The sequence below is a fragment of the Dermacentor silvarum genome, chromosome 4, assembly GCF_013339745.2.
Source record: "Dermacentor silvarum isolate Dsil-2018 chromosome 4, BIME_Dsil_1.4, whole genome shotgun sequence".
NCBI classification, from domain to species: Eukaryota; Metazoa; Arthropoda; class Arachnida; order Ixodida; family Ixodidae; genus Dermacentor; species Dermacentor silvarum.
In genome coordinates this window covers 76,895,689-76,918,080 of record NC_051157.2, presented here as the reverse complement: position 1 = coordinate 76,918,080, position 22,392 = coordinate 76,895,689, and the positions used below count along the sequence as shown (strand labels likewise).

At 49.3% G+C, this 22,392-nt stretch overlaps 2 protein-coding genes across 3 annotated transcripts in view; both read left to right on the top strand.

Annotated features, from left to right (window-relative positions):
* The window catches only part of LOC119450276 (UDP-N-acetylglucosamine--peptide N-acetylglucosaminyltransferase 110 kDa subunit), a 52,366-nt gene that overhangs the window by 24,041 nt on the left and 5,933 nt on the right, over positions 1-22,392 (top strand). The gene's annotated exons all lie outside the window — the stretch shown is intronic.
* The window catches only part of LOC119450274 (UDP-N-acetylglucosamine--peptide N-acetylglucosaminyltransferase 110 kDa subunit), a 29,792-nt gene that overhangs the window by 2,845 nt on the left and 4,555 nt on the right, over positions 1-22,392 (top strand). The window contains exons 3-9 of the mRNA XM_037713687.2: positions 6,363-6,513; positions 9,329-9,572; positions 9,653-9,727; positions 13,655-13,771; positions 17,206-17,405; positions 20,264-20,480; positions 20,551-21,849. Of these exons, the coding sequence (XP_037569615.1) occupies positions 6,363-6,513; positions 9,329-9,572; positions 9,653-9,727; positions 13,655-13,771; positions 17,206-17,405; positions 20,264-20,480; positions 20,551-21,849 (2,303 nt within the window). The remainder of the gene's footprint in view (positions 1-6,362; positions 6,514-9,328; positions 9,573-9,652; positions 9,728-13,654; positions 13,772-17,205; positions 17,406-20,263; positions 20,481-20,550; positions 21,850-22,392) is intronic.

The window sequence follows — 22,392 nt, the reverse complement described above, 5'->3', positions numbered from 1 at the left end:
CTTTGTGAAGGTCAAAGTTCCATTTTTTGAACTTAGCTCTGAAACCCTGGCGCCTCTACATCAATGTGACGTCATGAATATGAAAGTTTTTTTTGTATTTGGGCTATTGTGGCTCACTTGAAGACCTTGACGCTAGCCAAGTTCAGTCCTTGACTGCTTTAGAACACAGTGTAGTCTATCTTTAGCGATAAAAACTTCAATAGGCCCAAGTAGACGCGTCAGTATCTGACATCGCGGCGATCTGGTAGAAGAACTTCAAGGTGGAGTCGCCACGCATCTTTTGTTCTTGCGTGTTTTATGGCTTACCAAGCCTCTTCTCACAGTAAGAGTGGCCTTTTTGGTATTGTAGATGGGTAATTTGCTAAAATAGCTCAAATTTTTAAAATTTTCCTTTAAAAGGGCCTCTCACCAGGCCCTATTGGAAATTTTGGTTATACACTAGAAGCTGTGAGTCACTATCTAAGGAGCGTTTTGCCACATTTTTCAAATTGATGCATTATTAAATGAGATAGGAGAAATTGAAATATTGTGACACCATGTTTGTAGGAGGCAAGATTCACTGCTAACCTAGATGCTCTCTTTGTTTCGAGTGGCTTACACGAACCACATTTCTTCCCTGCCTTCTCCCATATCGGAACCGGGTGCCATATCAGTCACATTGCAGGCAGTGCACCTGACGTAGATGCGTGGGACGTTGATTCCTCGGCAGGAAGCGGGACTCCCTCAAGAGGATGGGTGCATGGGCTTTTGTTTGAAATTTCAGCTGTTTTTGCGCTGTACAACTGTTTCATATTCTGCTGACATGACCATGACCGCGTAAATGACATAACACGCTTTTCTGTTTACAATACCCAAACCCTGTTGGAGAACCCTTTAAAGAACCCCAGGTGACCAGAATAAATCTGCAGTCATTCATTACAGCATCTCTCATGCTCTTTGTGTTGCTTTGGGATATTCAACCTCATTGATCAGTTGAGCAGTCAACAAGGCATGTTGAGTCTACTTCATATATCTTGGTAATCTGCATTCAAGCAACAACATATTTACAGCTGCACATGTATTCAACGCATGTCCTTGTTGTAAGCATTCCTCGCTTCGTCGCACTTTTATTGAGATAGCAATTATATGGACACTCCAAGCGGATTTCTGCCGTCGGCGTCGCCGTGAGGTTCCGTATAAAGTCCAGGGGTGATAAAATCGTCGCCGCGCGCCGTATGCTGTATATGCGAGTGAAAGCGCGTGAGGGACGCGCGCTTTCACGGAGAGCGAACGCACGGCGGATAGCAAATGCGATGTCTTCCGTCGTGCGAAAGGCCGTGTAGCAAAAAATGTCGCAGTTTCGTCCGAAAGGCGAAGCATCAGTTGCGATAGCAAATTAGCAGAGAGCTATTCGGAGTAGGGATAGTAGTTTTATCGGCTGCATAAATTTGGACACATTCGCTTTCTAACTGAATTGACAAGCGTGGTGTCATCGCGCACAAGCAAACATGAATAGATCACACTGAATGACCGCAGACAACGACCGTCAAAACGCTGGCAGCAAGCGCAGCCGCCGCAGCGTGCGAGGAATCGTGCGGCCTATCGCTTCAACGGTAAGCTGAGCGGCGAATGCACAGCGCATGCAAAGGTCAGAGCCGTGTGGAGATTTAAGAGACGGTGCGGGCGACCGCCACCACAGCCAGTGCAAGCGTATTTGTTGGCAGAGTAGAAGCTGCTTCCCCCCCCCCCCTTCCCTCCCGCGCTGCCTTCCAGCTTTTTTGCTGTCGCGTGGGAGATTACGTTGCCAGTTCCCCTTGCTCACGATTGCAAGATACGCATTTTGGTGCCGTAGCACAGCGCCGTCCCGCCTCCCTCCCCCATACCCCCACGGCCTTTCGCGCGACGGTCGCGTTTGATTCCCGCCGTGCGTTCGCTCTCCGTGATAGCGCGCGTCCCCCGCGCGCTTTCACGCTCGCGCATACGGCGCGCGGCGACGATTTTATCGCCCTTGGAATCTATACGGAACCTCACGGCGACGCTGACGGCAGAAATCTGGTTGAAGTGTCCATATAATTACTATCGCAATAATAACGACGGGGATTGGACCCGGACGTCTGACTCGTTCGTCATCTGGCAGCAACTGAGCCTTCAGCGCCCGTGGCAGCTGCGCGTGCTCGGCGCACCTTCTTCTTTATTTGTAACACACTCCCGCGGCCGACAAATTGGTAGATGTTGCCGGCTTCAAGAAGGTAAACCTTTTGCACGGGACGCCTTATCACGGAGCCGGACGCCAGCTTCAGGCAGCATGCTCGAGCCGTCGCGACCAGGAAGCAGTTCCGTCACCCGGGCCATGCAGCTTCCATAGGATTCGTCGTCGTCCAACAGGACGACGTCTCCTACTTAAAGTCGTGGTGGCAACTTGGGTGTCGCTTCGTGTGCAGAGCCACGGCCCCTGTATAAAAAAAAGGCTTTTTTTTTTAATCCAGCGGCCGTGGCAGAGCGCAGAAGCAGCAGATACTCCTTGCGCCAGCGCTTCCAGAGATGGTCTGTTAAAGCTTGCCGATGCATGCATGCTTCGACGTCGTAGATCGACGCTTGCTGACTGGGGTAGCGTGGCGTACAACGCTTGAGGCAAGCACGTTGCATGTTTGCCAAGTAAGAAGTGGCTCGTCGGGGCTCGACGTCGCATTTGTGCCATAGGTGTGCTTCCGCTGGTGTTGATCTTCGCTGGCCCGTTGTGCGCCAGCGTTCATTCCGGAAGGGCGGCGCTTGTACTGTCGTGAGCAATATGAGGGGGAACACGCGAACGCTTGGCAAATAGCCTCGAAACCGAGTTAGAGCGATACGCGGATGGCGCTCTTCCGCTAACTGTTGGCACTCCCACCGCGCACACGTGTGTTTGTCGAAAACGGCAGCTTACGGTGTTTCACTGGCCGCCGACAGCCAATAAGACGGTAATGTGTCGCAGTGACTTACAGCGAGACATTTTTTTTCATGCTATTTTTATTTTTTTGTATGAAGGACCGTATGAAGGAACTTATAGATCTCGGCTCGTATTTTAAACGAATTTTTTGTATATCAATTGACGCGACGAGTTGCTAACGCATTAAAACAGTGCTATATACTTTTGGCCACGCTTCGGCACACAAAGTTACGAGTAAAACGCAATACCAAACAGTTATCACTGTGCGCTGGCAATGTGAAGTACCGTACTTTATGTAAACAGACCCATGGTGGGCGTACCAACAGTTATTAGCACAGCGTCCCCCATTTCACTTTGTTTCCGACGGCGGCCGCCGCGTATCGCCCATAGCAGGGTTCGAGGCTATCTGACACGCGCTCCTGTGTTCCCGCTCATATTGCTCACGATAGTACATCTGCGTCTTGATGTAGTTACGTATTGCCATGCTTGGGCTCGTCGTTGAATTACCGTCCGGAGTACGTGAAACCATCGTTGGCAATGTGCTTGAGCCTCGTCTGTTGCGCTTGGACAGCCTTGTAGGAGGTGGAAATTTCTTGGCTTTAGGAGACTTCGTCGGCGCATCGTCTCTGGGAGGCTCTCCAGTACCAAAGACGTGCTTTGTACAGTGGAATGAATTTTGGGAGAAGTCGTGGAGGGTTCCCTGGACCGTCCATCCAAAACGGGTTTCCACTGCAGGAACGTGAGGCGATAATCGAGATATCTGGCCGGTTACAACGTCCCACTAGAAGTCGGAGTCTATCAGGATGCTGATATCGTCCTCCCGGAAAGTCTTCGCCTCGGAGCGTTCATCAGCCGGAACAAGACCGTGGTGTGTCATCATGGTGATGATCGCGCCATCCACTGCTGGGCTGGTTACCGCAGAGATTTCCGGCACTTCGAGGGCATCTATAGTGAGCTCGTTGGTGCTGTGCTGGCTTTGGAGTGTGACGGACACTCGGTTACATGTAAGGGTCACAGGACGATGCGTTTTCCCGAAGGTGAAAAGGCTGAAGCGCTCAACGCCTTGAACAGGGCAATTAAGTTCTTGAGCAACGTCCCTCCGAATGAAAGTGCTCTGACGTACTGCCCGTGTCTAGCAGGAAACGAAGCAAAATTGACCTTGCTGGTGCGATAGCCCAAGCTCTGCCCGTCTGTAGGAATACCGGCATGAGACCGGTGCCACTCGTGGACTCGGATGTTGCACGAGGTGGTGTGTCGATGTACTCTGGCTCGTTTGCGCGTTGCACGGATGGCGCAGACGCGTTGCCCAGACGCTTTGATTGCTCTTGACTTGGAGTAGATACGTTGCACAGCGACGTCAAGTGTTGTCCAACACAGTGGTCACATTGAAAATTCCTGGCGCTTCGGCATTCACTGGCGACGTGGTTGCGCTTCGCGCAGCTGAAGCAACGCCTGCGCGCCTTAAGCTTCCTGCGTTTTGCTTCTGAAGTCAGCGACGTGGAGCATTCCTGAGCTGGTGTGGTCCGAAACGTTGCACAGAAGGCAAGGACACGTGTACGGCGTTCTTATTTCAATTGATAGAGCCGAGAGGGCGGGTTTAGCTCCAGAGGTCGCGATTCACGTCCACGTGAATCCAGCGATGCGATGCCGCTGGCTTGCAGATGAGCTGGCTTGGTCGAAGGCGACTTCCTCCCTCGCTTCGACTTGAATTCGTAGGAAGGTCATCAGCTGTTTGACTTGCTGGGACTTGTCTTCTGTAACCGCTGCCGTGTCATCGTGGTTCGACGAAGCCGCCGCCTTCAGCCGCTGACGGTACAGGATACCAAGGTCAGGTGGATAAGGCCTTCATGATGACGCGTCGCAGAACAGCAGCATACTCATCTGGTGAAACGCCGAGGCCCTCCAGTGCGCTGGTGCGGAAAGTGATCTCGTCATAGAGATCTCGAAGCTTGTCTAGATCGGCGGAACTACGTACGAATAGGTGCGATTGCGAGTAGGTGGTCCAGATGGTCATCGACCAGCATGTCGCGACGGCCGAACCGGTCAGACAGCACCTTGATGGCGACATCGTAGTTTGCCTCGGCGAGGCGGATACCCTCAATTGCTTTTTTTAGCTGACCCGGACAGGTACGTCAGCAAATATTTAAATTTGTCTATCTTCAATAGCGAGTCATTGCTGTGAATGCTTGCCTGGTACTGGTCCCAAAAGCCTTGCCAGTCGCGTCGCTCCCCAGAAAAGCTCGGGATGTGCAGCTTTGGCAGGGCAACGCGGGAGAAAGACGCCGCAGGCGACACTCCGGGCGCGGCGGGAGGGGCAGCTGGGTACGGTGGCGAGGCAAGTTGCGCGGTAGGACCAGCAAGGATGGGTGGACGCGGCTTGGTAGCGAGGCGCACGCTTGTCTTGGTGAAGCTAACCTTTTGTTCATATTCGAAAGCTGTGGTGAGGTCTGCCTCCAGGTCTGTATCCGTGAGCGTCTCTTGTATTGCACGGTCGAACTCGACGAGCTCCGCCTGCTTCGCCAAGACGAGCTCGAGGTGCTGGTGCAGCACCCGCACTGGTGTGGCCTCATCTGACAAGAGGGGGTCGATAGGAGAAATGGCCCTAGTGATGGCCCTCCGGACGAAGCCGCGCTTGCTGCTTAGTTGCTCCATGGCCGGAACGCGAGCGCCAGACGACAGGGTGGGTTTCGGCACCAACCTTGTAGCAAAATAACGACGGGGATTAGACCCGGACCCGGACGTCTGACTCGTTCGTCATCTGGTAGCAACTGAGCGAGCAGCGCCCGTGGCAGCTGCGCGCGTGCTCGGCCCACCTTCTTTATTTGTAATAGGCCGTGGGGGGGGGGGGGGGGGGGAAGGGAGGGACGGGAGGCGACGTTTAGCTGCGGCACCAAATGCGTATCTTGCGACCGGGCGCAAGGGGAGCTGGTGACTCAATTTCCCACGCGAAAGGAGGAAAGCGGGAAGGCAGCGCGGGCGGGAGGGGGTGCGGCTTCTACTCTGCTAGCAACTGCGTACTTGTACTTAGCGCACATGAGAGTATCTTAAAAGCGATCTCCATACGGCTCTTGCATTTGTATGCGCTGTGCTTTCGCCGCTCAGTTTCCGTTGAAGCGAAAGACCGCACGAACCTTCGCTCGCTGTTGCAACCGCGCTTGCTCATGCCAGCGTTTTGACAGTGGTTGTCTGCGGTCATCGAGTGTGACCTATTCATGTTTGCTTGTGCGCGCTGACACCGTGCTTTTTAATTCAGTTAGTAAGCGAATGTGTCTAAGTTTATGCAGCCGATAAAACTACTATCCTTACTGCGTATAGCTCTCTACTAATTTGCTATCGAAACTGATGCTTCGCCTTTCGGGCGAAACTGCGACTTTTTTTCACACAGCCCTGTCTGCAGCAGCTTGCCTCAGCTGCCATAGTGAAGCAGAAGTGAGGAATTTCTGTGCACACTGTGTTATAGGCCTGGCCGAGTTGGCTCACCGGGAATACCAGGCAGGAGACTACGAGAACGCAGAACGCCATTGTATGCAGCTGTGGCGGCAGGATCCCACAAACACTGGCGTGCTCCTGCTTCTGAGTTCCATACACTTCCAGTGCCGCCGACTGGACAAGTGAGTATACTGCTAGACTAAACTGTTTTTTTTTTTTTTTTTTTTTTTTTTTTTTTTTTTTTTGCTGCGGCAAACCGGTGCACAGATACCCCTAGGTGTTTCCTGTTCTTCAAAGTGAACACACTCTGTGGCTATTGTTTCTGTGCTTTGGGTATTATGTAGTAACCTGCTGTATTTAGCAAAAAGCACTGTCACTTAATCCCTTCAAGCCACGAATTGTGGTGCACTGTCAATAAATGTCTCTCACATAATTTTATTTCAAATGTTGCAGAAAAATGGCAGGACGATCATTTCCGCGTTTTCTAGTTGGTCCTCGTAATTTCCGAGTAAATAAATTTGGAATTAGTGTACAGTCAGTAATGTTGGATTGTTTCTTTAAAGTTTTGGATTATACTGGCCCAGAGCACATGTACCAGTTAATTATCAGCCACATGCAGAACGAAAACTACTTCATGTTTGCTTACGAAATGCGGCACGCCGAACATCCACTCAAACATTGTGCCTTTAGTAAAATGTTCGTGTGTAGCAATATACAGCAGTATAAAGTGAACTGGAGTAACATTGGGTAAGCTGGAGATTAATTGACCCACCGGTGAGTGCCTGCATTTTTTTCTTTCTTTTTTCACACTACTGGACAGAATTGGCAACAAGAATCTATCTTCTTCCACAAATGTGGACACCGTGACTGTAAAGGTTAAATGCAGCTGTCGATGCTGAAAACGCTTAAAAATAGAGGCACACAGGAAGGTGGACTTGCAACAAGTGCTTTAGAAAAAGTGATGTGAATGTAGAAAATGTAAAAAAGAAGGCGGTGGAGCTATTGAAGAAATGTAACCAAGAAAAGCTCGCGTCACATGTAAAGAACTCAAAAGGAATGATATTGGATATATTTTTTACTGCAAAGACACACAAGCAAGGAATTCCGTTGAGGCCAATTGTGTCCGAGCGAGGGTGTTGGCAGGTTCTGGTCGCAGGTATCTTGCAGAAAATGTTGAATTCCTTAGAAGTACAGGATCCGTACTTATTAAAAAACTCTGAAGGCCTTGTGAAATTTTTGGCATCAGATAGTACAAGTTGCAGCTGGGGATTCAGCATAGATGTTCAAGACCTCTATTATTCCTTGCCGCATGGGCCCTTAATGCGCAGTGTTAATGATTGCATAACAAATGAGAATGACGAGGTGTCATTTCGCAACACGTGCGGGATGACTGTTGAGTCCTTTCTTGAACTTCTGCATTTTTATTTAGCTAATACACACGTAGGATTCTGTGATGAAACGTATATACAGTCAGGGGGCGTGTGCATCGGGTCAAAGGTAGCTCCCATCCTTAGTAGCATTTTTCTGGGAAGCATAGACAGAGAGCTGGCAAACGATTTAGAAGGTGTAGTATATAAGGTATACAGATATGTAGATGACTACTTGATTTTGGGCTGTCATGTAGACAAAGATGTTTTCAGAAATAGGGTAGTAAAATCCTTTAATTCTCTGGGCAAGGGCTTGACATTCACTTCTGAAGTACCAGTAGATAATAAGCTACAGTTTCTAGATGTCAAGTTAGAATTTCTACCGGAACATGTGTGTTGGTCATTCTCGCCCCGAGATGGAAAACCGCTAATGAACTATGCCTCTAACCATTCCAGGCTTGTGAAGAATGGTATAGTCATTTCATGTTTCAGGTCAGCGTTGTTGAAATCATGTTATCACACTGTAAACATTGCATTTCTTGAACAAGTCAATCGGTTGAGAAAGGCTGGGTACCCGCTCGCTGTGATGCTGGCGTCATGCTCTAGATTAATGAAAAAACTAAAACAGGATAAAGAATCATGCACAAGTAATCAAAGACAGAAAGATTTAGCTTCTAAGGTGTCAGTGATTCCGTATGTCCATGGCCTTTCACACAGACTTAAGAAGGTGGCTGGGAGTTACGAAGTAAAAGTGGTGTTTTCAGCAAAAAACAAAATAGGTAGTGTGTGTTCTAAGGTCAAAAGTAAGTTTGAAAGTAAGGATGATGCTAAGAAAGGATGTAGTATAAAACATCCACGTAAGAACCAATTTGTCGATTGCACGATGAACGTTGTTTATCAGATTCCTTTGACGTGTGGTCATATGTACGTAGGACAGACTTCGAGATGCGTTAACACGAGACTAAGGGAACACTTGTCTAGTCTCAAAGGTCGCCCTAGTACGCATTTGGCGATGCATTGTGAAGAACATGCGTGCTCACCTTGTCTTGAAAGCACCGCCATTTTGTTTAGGCATAGAAATCAAACCGCGAGAGAAATTGTGGAAGCTCACTGGATTGAAAAACTAAAAGAAAAATGCATCAGTCATCCTTCTGTTTCATTGTTAGATAAAGAGAATTCGCTGCTGTCATCATATCTTTAACGCGTTTTCGCCTTTTGTGCTTGTTTTATGAACATTGCTGCTTTTTATGCTGACCGCGTAGCGGCATTTCATGACAAGCGTTATTTTATGCGCTCTTGACATGTTCTATTGACAGGATCGCGCAGATCTGTGGGTATTTAAGCCGGTGGTTCTTCAATAATAAACATCAGTTGTTAGAAAGCGCTCGTCCTTGTGTCTCCTTTTCTTCGTCCCTGTCTGTTTGCGCGCAAAAATTTAAGAAAATGAATCTGTTCCAACTAGGCCGACTCGCAGTTATGCTTTAGATGTGTTATGCTTGATTTTGTGTATAAAGTGACACTGTCACTGTTGGTTACATAACTCAAAAACAATGAAGATAATAGGGGAGTGCCAGCAAAACATGGCGACAAAGTGTGACATTTCTGAGTGAGATTGGCTAAAAATATGCAGGTCGGCCAACTTCTCAACACTGGCAATTAAGCAGAATCCTTTGCTGGCTGAGGCTTATTCAAACCTTGGCAACGTCTACAAGGAACGAGGCCAGCTGTCTGATGCACTGGAAAACTACCGGCATGCTGTGCGCCTGAAGCCAGACTTCATCGACGGCTACATCAACCTGGCAGCAGCTCTGGTTGCGGCTGGTGACATGGAGCAGGCGGTGCAGGCCTATGTGTCTGCACTTCAGTATAACCCAGTGAGTTGCGTTGCTTATTCCTCCGGAAGAACATCAGTGCCAGTTTCTGACCAAACATGTGCTTTCTTTCTGCCTTGCTGTTTCAGGATTTGTACTGCGTTCGCAGTGATCTGGGGAACTTGCTGAAAGCTTTAGGTAGACTAGATGAAGCCAAGGTAAGTCGACCACATTCATTTGTCTGCCTGTAATGCTGTTGTCTGGCTGCATAGCTTATCTTAGTTAGACTCGCATCAGCTTGCTAACAGGATAGCATGGATGGCTTCCTCTGCAGGAGGACTGCTGCAGACTTGCCATGGGGAAGTAAGGCTCCCTACCCTGCGGCGCAGCGTTTATTTCTCGTTTACTTCTTTGTTACCGTAAAAGACTTGCTTGGTTAGTCCTTTCTTCAGTGCCTTCTATGTTGGCCCACTGTGGTGACCATGGCAGGTTGAAGAAAGGAGCTACTACCATGCTTTGCCAGGTCTGCAATTGGTTCGGAAGGCTTTGCAGACTTTCTAGTCTTTGGTTTGTAGCGCTTATCGACGCTGCTAAGCGGGGACGCTAAGGTCAGCGCTCTCGGCCGGCGCCTTGGGGCCGGCTGGGACGAAGTTGGGCGGCGCGTGCTAGCGGCGCAAGCACGGCACGCGCTAGTCCGTTCTGAAAGCCTGCTGAGCTGGCCCTCTTGTTCTGCCGCTCCGCTGCGACCCCTCGGTTCCCGACAGTCTCAGCCGGCCCCAAGGCGCCGGCCGAGAGCACTGACCTTAGCGTCCCCGCTTAGCAGCGTGGATGGGCGCTACAGGCTCACCTCTCCCATCATTGCCTGGCAAAGTGTGGAGGTGCAGCCAATACAGGCTTTGCACCACCGGGGCCCTCGGGGTGCCTCAGCAGCAGCAGCAGTAGCGGCGGCGCTGCGCAGTTGCGACCTCAGCGGCGCGCGTACCTGTCTTCGGAGCACGTACGGAGCACGAGACGACGGCGCCTTGCACACTTTTTCCAGGAACAGCTGCCCTGCTGTCCCGGAGCGCCCTTTTGATGCGCTGGGAAGCACCTGGCTAAGCAGTGGTAGCTGTGGCGATGCGCGGTAGTAAAGCCCCTTAAACTTTGTAAAGTAGCGACACGCTTTGAAGAATGCCGCCTGCACCTCGCGCGCCCTGTCCGAGGCCGACGCCGCGTCGTTATTGGCTTAATGGCATAACGTGGGCCCTCGCGCCGCCGGACGCCGGCTTCGTTTGTTTGCAGTCGCGCTCCATCGCCATTTTCGCTTGTTGAGAAGCGTCTACCGACTGGCGAGGAGCGTGTGTTGGCGCCGTTGCTTTTCCGTGTTGTTTTGGTTTGCGAACGGCTTGAAGTTTTGCGGCAAGTGCGAAGTCGCTTCACAGCATTTTCCATCACAGTGACCTGTGGCTCATCACCATCACCATGAGGCTACGTGTGAAAAAGTGATTACGAAACTTTTAAGATTCAGCACAATCCTTTTGACAACATTTGACGCTTGAGCGTGAAAACTCATCTTAGGAAAGCAAGTCCGCCTTTTGTGGTTACTTACTAACCTTCTTTAGAGCGAATAGCTTTGTTTGCCTCTTTTGCTCGTGTTCGTCGTTGGCGGTCGCCCGGTGGATTTGCGATACAGAGGCACTGATGAAAAATCGCTTAACCTTGCACTCTGCCGTGCAACGCTTGAAACAGCGAAGTGCGCGCGAACTTTTCATCCTATTACTCATGATGATGATAATTTCTTTTGGCGCGTCACGGAAGCAACGCGTCACTGCGCGTTGCTTAGCGCAGCTTGCAACACCGACACCGCGTTGCAATGCCGGCAACGCGTTCCAGCAGACCCGCTCCGTGAATGCGTCTCTCTCTCGCTCTCATTTTCTGTATATCTCTCCCGAACATAGCGAGCAAAACCTCTTCTTCACCTCGCAGAGCACGAGCGTGCGAACGCGCCAGCTGTGGGCGAAGACGACGCTCGAACGCAATCATATGGTTTGCATAAATGCTTGTCCTGCAAGCGTGGCTGTATAGCCTAGTGGTTACGGCGCTCGCCTTGGGACCGTGGGCACGCGGGCTCGAATCCCGCCTCGGCAAGAAAGTTTATTTTCTTTGATTTCTTGATAATTTCTTGATACGAACCACAAACCACAAATTACGGCTGGCCTAAACAGCTTCGCTGTTAAAAGCGTGCGTGCTCTCCCGAAACGGAGTTACGGGGTGCGTTCGTTGCCGAACGACATCATCTTAGGTCTGAGACGTAATTCGAATGAGCTTTATAGTGTGTCAGTGTTACGATGTGGCGGTGGCGCACTCACAAAAAAAAAAAAAAAAAAAAAAAAGTGCGGTCGCCCGCTCGTTCACTGGCTGGTTTAGTCGTCGTTCGTTTAGTCGTTCGCTTGCTTGTTCGTTCAACTATTAGTTCGTACGGCCACTATGTCTCTGAGACGCACTTTCTGTAGGACACTAAGGCTGGTGCGTCCTTGCCCTCTGGCAGCCTTTGAACGTAATAGCTGATACGCGCCGCGAATTCAAGTGGTAAGGACGGCGCGGATTATTTAGGTTACTGAGGGTTTGCTGGAGGTCATGATGTTGACATTCGATCGTAAACGTGTTATTTACGACCCGGCATTCGCAGCAAGATCTTGCGACACGCGCTTGACAATTGTAGCGCACGCGATATAATCGGAATCGTCATGGTATGGCATTAGCGCTCGTTTAGGTGCTTAAAATAGTTATCAAATCAGGAAAAAGAAGCTGCCGTCACTGTAGTTGTATATATATAAAGCTCCGTATAGAAATCCTATGCAGTACACGGAGTTACTCGGAGCTAGAACGCGAATGCTTAAAGCGCACCGCATGGGTATGCGTGCATTCACTCTGCGAAAGGTCGTCTGCTACGCTCAAGCGTTGTAGGCGGCGCCATGGTCGAGGAGGGAGCGCGAAATAGAGGAGAAACGAGGAGGAATGAAGGTGGAGGAGAGAGTGTCGCTACTTTCTTAATTTTAAGGGGTTTGACGCTGTAGAGCATGGCAGCGCGACGCGCAAGCGGCGAATCAACTGGGGAGGGAGCTTTAATTTTGGTGTTTTTGTGTGTTCCTCCTGCAAGGGAAGGGCACCCAGCATGTGCAATCTGCTAGACTAATCATCTACCTCTTTCTGCTTCTCGCACTTGTCTGCGAAAGTACTTTTCTCTGCCTCTCTTCTTTTTTAATTTTTTAAGCTTTTCGCAAAAGTGACGTAATCATTGCACGTGGTGAGCACCATTGTGAGCTTAGGCAAGCCATGTTAGGTCAGTGTTAGTGCATCCATCTACCTGGCAGAAGTGAGAGGTCAGGGCCTTTTGAAAGAACAAATGGTGCAAAGGAAAGCAAAGGTGGAAGGGGAAGAGACGAGCGGCGGGCGTGTACTGCGCTCTCCCGCGCGCCTCCTCCTGTTTTGCCCACGTTTTCATTTGCACTGTTCTTTCTTTGCAGGTGAGTCAGCTATAGCCTGTCGTTGCGCATCCACAATTTTCAGGGCATTGTCTGTATGTGTGAGAAGCTGATCATGTACCTAGCGAGCCTGCTTGGCTAGTGGACGAGGTGAGGGGCCTGGCTCATCCCGGGACGCGTGTCCTGCCAGCCAAGCACGTGGCGAGGGCCGGCCGCTGTGTAGCGTTGGTAGCTCTGCGAGCGGCCAAGTGGACACTGTAGAACTGTAATCCGGCAGCATGCCCGGTCAGTTTGCCCCTGACTCCGGGTTTGCCCCCCTTTGGCTTCTCTGTGGTCCCCACTGAAGATGGCCGAGCCCCTCGTTGGGCACATTGCTTTGCTGCCTCAAACATGTGCTCTGTTGTTGCGGTGAAAGGGAGGTGCCCTTACGCAGGCTTCGCCCCCTTTCCCTTTGCGTGCACTGCGGCGGTGATAGCAGCGACTCAGCGACTCCTCCCTCATTCCATGCGGTGCTTAGCGGCAGCGAGCGTGCGCGTCCCTATACTTCCAGCTCCTCCCCCTCCTTTCCTCCCCAGCGCGAGCGCACTGCAGCGGTTGTGATGCATCACGTGTGTCACCTGCAACACTTAACTCCTGTGCTGCTCTGTTAACGTTTTGTTTGGGCTGTGGGTATTGCAACAGGCCTGCTACCTAAAGGCCATCGAGACTTGTCCAACATTTGCCGTGGCTTGGAGCAATCTAGGCTGCGCGTTCAATGCCCAAGGAGAGATATGGCTGGCCATTCATCATTTTGAAAAGGTGAGCTTCGTTGCTTGCTGCATAGATCAGGTATTGGAGGTTGTGTTACTAGTAATGTATAACTTCATGGGGCATATTCGAAAAGAAGTTGAGGAAGCAAACATTACACATTTGCTGCAGTCGAACCCACTTATAACGATCTATCGGTTATAACGACCACATTTCAGTGCATCTACGGTTTTTCGAACCTCCCTATAGAAACTGCTTCCAGATGTAACGAACGTTATTTTTTTTAATCGCCGTACTGCTACAACGAACGCTTCGAACCCAGTCGCGGTAAAAAGGGCACACGCGAATTGCCAAAGCATGGAAGCGCGACCGAACTGGGTGCACGGCAGCACGCGGATTTCGGAAGCCGCGAAGAAGGTCACGCGTGATCACGATTTCGGAGCCGCCAAGAAGGTCACGCGTGGTCACGCGCACGCCTCCAGGGAGGAGACGTGCTGCGTAAATAGTGCCACATACAGCATAAACAGCATGGCGCGGGGCTTGCACCGGTGCGATATCGGATGCCATGACGGAGTCACTCGCTTTTTACGCAGTTGTCTGTGCGGAACCACATGCATTACGCCTGTTTCAACGATTTGGAACGACCATCTACAGTTAAACCTCGGTATAACGAACTTCTCGATATAATGAAATTCTCGATATAACGGAGTATTTAACCTCTTGTCCATAGAACACCATGTATTTACCTCTTCATAACCTCTTGTCCATAGAACACCATGTATTTAGAACCTCAATAAAACGAAGTGTGTTTATAAGCGATTTCAATATAGCGAAATTTCACTGCCGCAGCCAAAGGAATATCTAAACAATAAATGGAAACTTCCGCGGACGGAGATGGGGAAATTGAAATACAAGCGGCTGCTTGCGAACGCACCTCTCAAATCGCGCGCCGCGCGACAAGAGCGACCGCCGAAGCGGCGCAGCGTCATGTTCGAATATAGTCCAAGTGCGATAAGATCCTATCGCTTCCCTATCACTGTGTGCTTTAGGTGAGAGTGAAAGCGTGTGAGGGTGAGATAAGAACGATGGTGGCTTCACGAGTGCCGCTTTCCCGCGCGAGCAAAGTGGAAGAGGGGGAGGGGAGCGAGTGGGGGGTAAGTTGGCGCACGCCTCGGCCGTGGCTGCGCATGGCAGTAGTCGCGGCTGAGCGCACGCGCAGCCACGCCCCCTGCTTTAGAGTTAATTTGCCACGTACGTGTGCAAAAAGTGGGCGTGCCGAGACGGCGGGGCAATGTGGCATCATATGTAAGGCTTCTTCCCGCGCGTTTAGTATTGGAGGTTGCGTATCTAGAGCTTGGGAGATCCTTTGAAGCGAGAGGCAGATAGGGACTTTAGGCAGACCAAGCATTCGCTGCCCGCAGCCGGCGCTTTTCATGATAGCGTCGTCCCCGTGCGGGCGACGCTATCAGCCGCGGGGGCGGAGTGGACGCGAAAGCGTGGCTGGGTTCGTTGAATTCGTACCGCCGATATGATGCTATCGTCGACGTGGCATGAAACCGTATGATTCGTCTCAGACTCCCAAGTTCAACAAAATGAATTGTTTTCTCATTCAAGTTTGCTTTTTTCGAATGCCCTATAATTCAGAAACATTTGCGGCCCCTTTCCGAGCTAAAAAATCAATCGGCGACTGTACTGATTTGCATAAAACGTGGAATTTCAATACAACGAAATTTCGATAAAACGAAACAAATGGCCGATTTTACCGACTTCGTTATATTGAGGTTTAACTGTATATCATTCCATCATGCGAACAATTAATGACCGCTCAAGTGTTCCTGTCGACGCGGCCTAACGCGGCCCGAGTTCTGCGAGAACACTGCACCACGCGCTGACGCCACGCAATCTTACGAAGGCTCGGCGGCGCTTCGTTTACGCGTTGCCGATTACTGATAATGGTTCGCGGTGACGTTTTACCATTCGAACATCGCATTCTTTTTTCGCCCCAAGCGACACAAATAACGTAATTTTACGGCTCTTGTGTGGCTGACGAGGCAGTCGTAATGCTGAGACCATGATGTCCGAGACCTTCGCAGAATGGCGGCATGCCGCAGTATAGTTTCCGAAGATTACGCTTCTGGCCAACTAGAACGCTTCGCTCTCGTGTGCAGAGTACAGTCATGTCCCGCTGGTAGTAAAATATATCACAATCTCACGAACAAAAAATGGCGGCTGTACTTGCAGTTTCGAAATGACAGATAATCGGAACCGGGCGCCGTTTTGAAAGAGCTACACGACGCCGCATTTCGTTCGTTCTAACGGAAGTTATCAGCTAGGTGCGGGAACGCGCCGGAAACAAAAATGACACGGAAAATCTGGTTTTTGGACCAAGGTGGTGCCGAGTGTAACTGTTGACGCCAGCTTCAGTATGGTTAATTTTTTAGAGTCTTTAAGGGCGAGTTCATATATAACGAACTACTGATATAACGACCACATTTTGCGGAACTATCGAGTTCGTTATAAACAGGCTCGACTGTACTTGCTTCATGTGGTTGGTGACTGATTTTCTGTCAACATCATTTAATTGTGCCTTCATGAACTCAGTAGAAGGAGCACTGATAGATAAATGTGTATACAGTGATGTGTAGGATTTTCTTACTTTAGTAACACACTGTTTATGTAAATGTGCAGCCTCTAATACCTGTGTCACATAGGCACTTATGAATTGCCTTTGGAATTCACTATACCTATCTCTGGAGGAGTTTGGTCTGCTTGGTTGGTTTCTCGCTGACTAAAGTGGACCAGTCTAAGAGACAGTGTCATAGTAAACTGGGCTGATTGCATATAAAATAGAGGATGTGCTGAGAGTGTTATGAATGAGGGAGAGGAGGAATGTGAGGAGGAGTGGGGGGTTTCGCATGCTGAAGCCGAAACTCAATGGAATTCCAGGAGATTTCATAGAAGTCAACAATCTCTTTATCAGTCGTTATCTATGGTTTCTACTGGAATGTTTAGAAAGTGCTTAGCTTTATGCTGTTATGTTTCTTTAGATATGTTGGTTAAAGCGGACTTTGTAAACATGCTGCTGACAAGGGTGCTCGCACCCGTTGTTGGAAGGTTTTGGATTTTGACAGAGTTGCCTATGCGCAACGCTGCTGACTCAATGTATACTTATCTCGACGGTTGTTGAAGCTGCCGATGTACCAGCCCCTACTTTGCTGTTGATTCAAAGGCTTTCACATTGCCCCTGTGGCACCAGCATAATGTAAAGTTTTTCTCCTGATAACTGCTAATTTTGTGTGTCACGTTTAACTTGCTCTGTAATATAATGACCATCATCGTGTACGTCCTCATCATTCATGTTTGTGCAAACGTCTTTTTTCGAAGTGCACTGCTTCACCAAGGCCATTATTAATTATGCCAGCAAAATTGTATTGCACAGCCATTTGGCACATTTTTGACGGCTAGCCTTATGTTGGTTGATTCAGGCAGTGGCCTTGAACCCCAGTTTCCTGGACGCTTACATCAATCTGGGCAATGTGCTGAAGGAGGCTCGCATTTTTGATCGAGCTGTGGTAGCCTACCTGCGGGCACTCAACCTCAGTCCCAACAATGCTATGGTGCACGGAAACCTGGCTTGCGTTTACTATGAGCAAGGGCTCATTGACCTGGCTGTGGACACATACAGGTACTTGGTATATCTCGTGTCACCTCATATTCAGACATAGCATTTATGTTTCACTCACAGAGCTTCTCAGAAGGTCAAAAGCTGTGCAAGTGGTGCTTGTAAACACTCTCAGTGAACATTTCTTTAACTTGAATTGTTCAGTAGCAGCTATCTGAGACTTTTTCGTCGGTAGCCTATGTAGCGTTAGACAAAGCCTATGTGAATGTATGAGGTGTGCAAATAGCCTCTGAGTGTGCAATTCTAGTACATATATTGTAAACCCTCGTTAACACGAAGTCTGATATCTCGAAATATCGATCAAGTCGAAATTTTTCTTTCGGCTATATATGGTGTCAACCCATGTGTTTTGCGCCCCTTACCTAAAGAAGTTTTTGCTCCGGACTTCATATATCTTGACTACGAAATACCAGGGAAAACGCAACAGTGCAGCGTCGCTTACATTTGCTTTTCAGCCGGCGAAGCTCGCTGGCCGATCCAGACGCCACGTCGGGCCGCACTCTCTGCTTATCTTTCCACCAGTGCTCGCACGCACTTACTTAGCTGCTTGCTGCCACTTTGTCGTGGCCTCACGCACCAGTGGTGAGCTGGTACTCATTTTTTCCCCCTTTCAGGATTCTGTCAGTGATGCATCAATATGGACACAGCGTGTTACAGTCAGTGGCCAATTACTCGGACAGCTCCACGACAGCGTCAATAGCTCCATAGAATTAAAAGGACGACTGAAATTTCGACACTTTATAGCATATTGTGTTTTTATTCGGACTCCGATTGCATAATTGTGTACTAATATGGCCGCCGAGTCGAGCAGAAATAACAATAATGTTTTGGTTTTGAGATGTCGCTGGCATGGTCGACGGACATGTTACCGGCATTTCGCGAGATTGAAACTAGCAAAGCGTAGTCAATCTAGTATATAGTCACCGATGAGATTTCGGTGCTTGAATCGATAGTACTTTCGCCTATCTGTATCGACAGCATGACAATTGTCAAATACGGGCCGTGACTTTGTAGCATGCATTCCGCTGGATTCTATGCCACTCTTATCATCCACTGTTCATGGCTAACGTTGGCAACGCGTGTGAAATGTCGCTTTGACCACTGACGAAGCGCGAAAAGGCGTGAAAATGAATAGCATGAAAGGCATTGCTAGGAAATCGCGGCCATGGAATGTTTAGGCCAAGGGCAAGCGTACATGCGTGCGCAGAGCAACACGCATTGACTAGCTTGTGCCATATTCATGAACAATCACTTTCTAAAGATACTTTCATTTTCACTATATTTTCCGTGACTAGCACCGGATGCGTCGATGGGCGGCAGCGTTTCCCCACAGTGATTTAGGTAGTGTGCTTAGCACTGTGCCAAGAATGACGTCGCTTAATTGTAGACACCGACCGGGTGTCTTGCACTAGTCACGCGAAAGATGCTGTGCATGGAACTGTGCCAAGAATGCCATTGCTCGTAAGCGCTGATGCGTCTTGCACTAGTCGCGCAGAATCGAATGTATGCCCGAAAGTGATGATCCGAAAATACGGCACAGCATTTTAGGCCATTTGTGGAACACAAGAACTTAATATCGGGTGAATCCGGTATTTCAGACTTCCGATTATTTAGACTATTTCGTGGTCCCCGTCGAGTCCAAATTGTCGATCGGCGACTGTATTGCATATATAAGGACCAATTGTCTTGACTCTGTGCTAAGCATGCGGTCTTTTCACAGTGCCAGTATAACGTCGTTGCATGCTTGTAAACGACGACACGCCCAGTGCTGATGCACACAAATGTTACCGAGAATATTACTGGTGGCATTTTGGAAAGCGTACATGTGGTCTATGCGCGGCCAGCAGGCTTCTATTTTTGTGATTTTGTTAATCTTAAAATCTGCTTATCTCAAAACATTTGCCGTGCGTTCACTCCCCGTGAAAGAGCGCGTCCCTCGCGCCCTTTCACTCGCACATACAGCGTTCGGCGGCGCGCGGCCACGATTTCATCTCCATTGACGTCATACGGAACCTCACGGCGACGGCGACGCCGACGGCAGAAATCTGCTTTTGAGTGTCCATATAATTGCTATCGCAATAAAAAATTAAATTATGGGGTTTTACGTGCCAAAACCACGATATAATTATGAGGCACGCCGTAGTGGGGGACTCCGGAAATTTGGACCACCTGAGGTTCTTTAACGTGCACCTAAATCTAGGTACACGGGTGTTTTCGCATTTCGCCCCCATCGAAATGTGGCCGCCGTGGCCGGGATTCGATCCCGCGACCTCGTGCTCAGCAGCCCAACACCATAGCCACTGAGCAACCACGGCGGTATAATTTTTCCAGTTTTTACAGCTTCGAGTTAACGGAGGTTCACTATATATATATATATATATATATATATATATATATATATATATATATATCTTAGAGTTACCCTATGTTCATGACTACCTTGGGCAAAATTAAAGATCACAATGTGGTTGCTTGGGTGCTGTGGCAACACTGAGGAGAATGGAATTGCAAACATGGCTGTGTACTGTTAGGAACATATTGTAAGATACAAATAAATGTTAATGAAGCCTTCTGCGCCTACATCACCTGTGTGCCAACATGAAACAACACATTGATTAATCATATCAAAACTAACAAGGAATTATGCATGCAGCAATACCATGCAGAAAAACTAGCTGTATCTGAGCAAGAGGAAGAAGTTGTTGGCTGCAACATCTAGCCTTATGAGACTTTCTGGTAATTGCATAGTTTCAGACACCTAAATTCTACAGTCATGTCTTTCAGTGCATGGGTGTTTGCTCTTTTCCATTTTCTCTTGTTACTTGCAAGTTTCATGACTTCACAACTCTGTGTACACCCAGGCGTGCTATCGACCTGCAGCCAAACTTTCCTGATGCGTACTGCAATCTGGCAAACGCCCTTAAGGAAAATAACCAGGTGACAGAGGCAGAAAACTGCTACCAGACAGCGCTTCGTCTGTGCCCCACCCATGCAGACTCGCTCAACAATCTTGCAAACATAAAGAGAGAACAAGGATTTATAGAGGAAGCCACTCGTCTTTACCACAAGGCACTTGAGGTAAGGTCAGCATCAACTTTCTTTTGCTAAGCTTGCGTGTGCTGCGTACTGATGACTTTGATACATGCAGGTGTTCCCGGAGTTTGCAGCGGCACATTCCAACCTGGCAAGTGTGCTGCAGCAGCAAGGAAAGGTGACAGAGGCTCTGCAACATTACCGTGAGGCTATTCGCATCTCACCAACATTTGCCGATGCTTATTTGAACATGGGAAATACCCTCAAGGAAATGGGCGATGTTCAGGGTGCTCTTCAATGTTACTCACGTGCCATCCAGATCAACCCAGCCTTTGCTGATGCCCACTCTAATCTGGGGTCCATTCACAAGGATTCGGGCAACATCACAGAGGCGATTTCTTTCTACCGCACAGCGCTGAAATTGAAGCCAGAGTTTCCAGATGCCTATTGTAATTTGACTCACTGCCTGCAGATAATGTGCGATTGGACAGATTATGAAGGCCGCATGAAGAAGCTGGTTGCAATTGTGGCGAAACAGCTTGCGAAGAACCGGCTCCCTTCTGTGCACCCACACCATTCCATGCTGTACCCACTGTCGCATGAGTTCCGCAAAGCCATCGCCGCTCGCCATGCCAACCTGTGCCTTGAGAAGATCCTGGTGCTGCACAAGGCTCCATACCAACACCCGCGGCAGCGGCAGGGAAGGCTCCGCATCGGCTATGTCAGTTCGGACTTTGGCAACCACCCCACATCACACCTCATGCAGAGCGTCCCTGGCTTTCATGACAAGTCCCGCGTTGAAATCTTCTGTTATGCCCTCAATCCGGATGATGGCACCAGCTTTCGCTCCAAAATTGCCACAGAGTCTGAGCACTTCATAGACCTGTCGCAAATACCCTGCAATGGGAAGGCAGCTGACCGCATCCATGCCGATGGCATCCATATCCTGGTCAACATGAATGGCTACACCAAGGGTGCACGCAACGAAATCTTTGCGCTCCGACCGGCTCCCGTGCAGGTGATGTGGCTGGGCTACCCTGGCACCAGCGGAGCACCCTTCATGGACTACTTGGTCACGGATCGTGTCACCTCACCGCCGCACCTAACTAGTCAGTATTCTGAGAAGCTGGCTTACATGCCACACACTTTCTTTGTTGGCGACCACCGCCACATGTTTCCCCATCTTATGGAGCGAGCCATCATTGACTCTCGTAAGGGCAATGGCGAGGTGCCGGACAATGTGTCCATTGTGAATGCCACAGACTTGTCTCCTATTATGGACAAGACAGAGGTGAAGAAGATTCGTGAAGTTGCTGCAGCAGAGCAAGGTGAGCGTGTGGAAGTGGTGAAGACTGTCATCGAACTGCCGACCACAGTCCAGGCTATGATCAGTTCTGGTCAGGTGCAGGCTCAGGTGAGGATTATTTGTCTGTTCTGTTCCTTTACACGTACCTAAATAATCATTTTTGTGTTGTAGAACCGCGTTCCTTTCTAAGTAGGTGTTGTGGCTAAGGACAGCACTTCATAGCTCTGTAAGCACTTCTGCAATATTGTCTCCAGTGAGAGGCTCACCTCTATTCACGCAATCTTTGAGCAGTTGAAATCTGTCATGAAGATTTTTTAGACGAAGACAAGTGGCTTTTGCACAACGTGCTTCTTTTTCAACTTTCCTTTGCATAGTTTTCAACAATGAACAGAGTATCAATGACTGACAACCTGCAAGCCATGCAATGTAGCAGCATTAACTGTTTCCGTACCGTGCCCATTTTGAAACGCCGCTTTCGAGACCTTCCGCACTGCTCACCGACTTGCTGCGCTATCGGACGTGAAGGAGGAGAACTATATTTTAGTTTTCTAAGCAGTTTGCTTTTTATTCCGATAGCAATTATATGGACACTCCAAAGCAGATTTCTGCCGTCGGCGTCGCCTTGAGGTTCCGTATGACGTCAACGGCGAT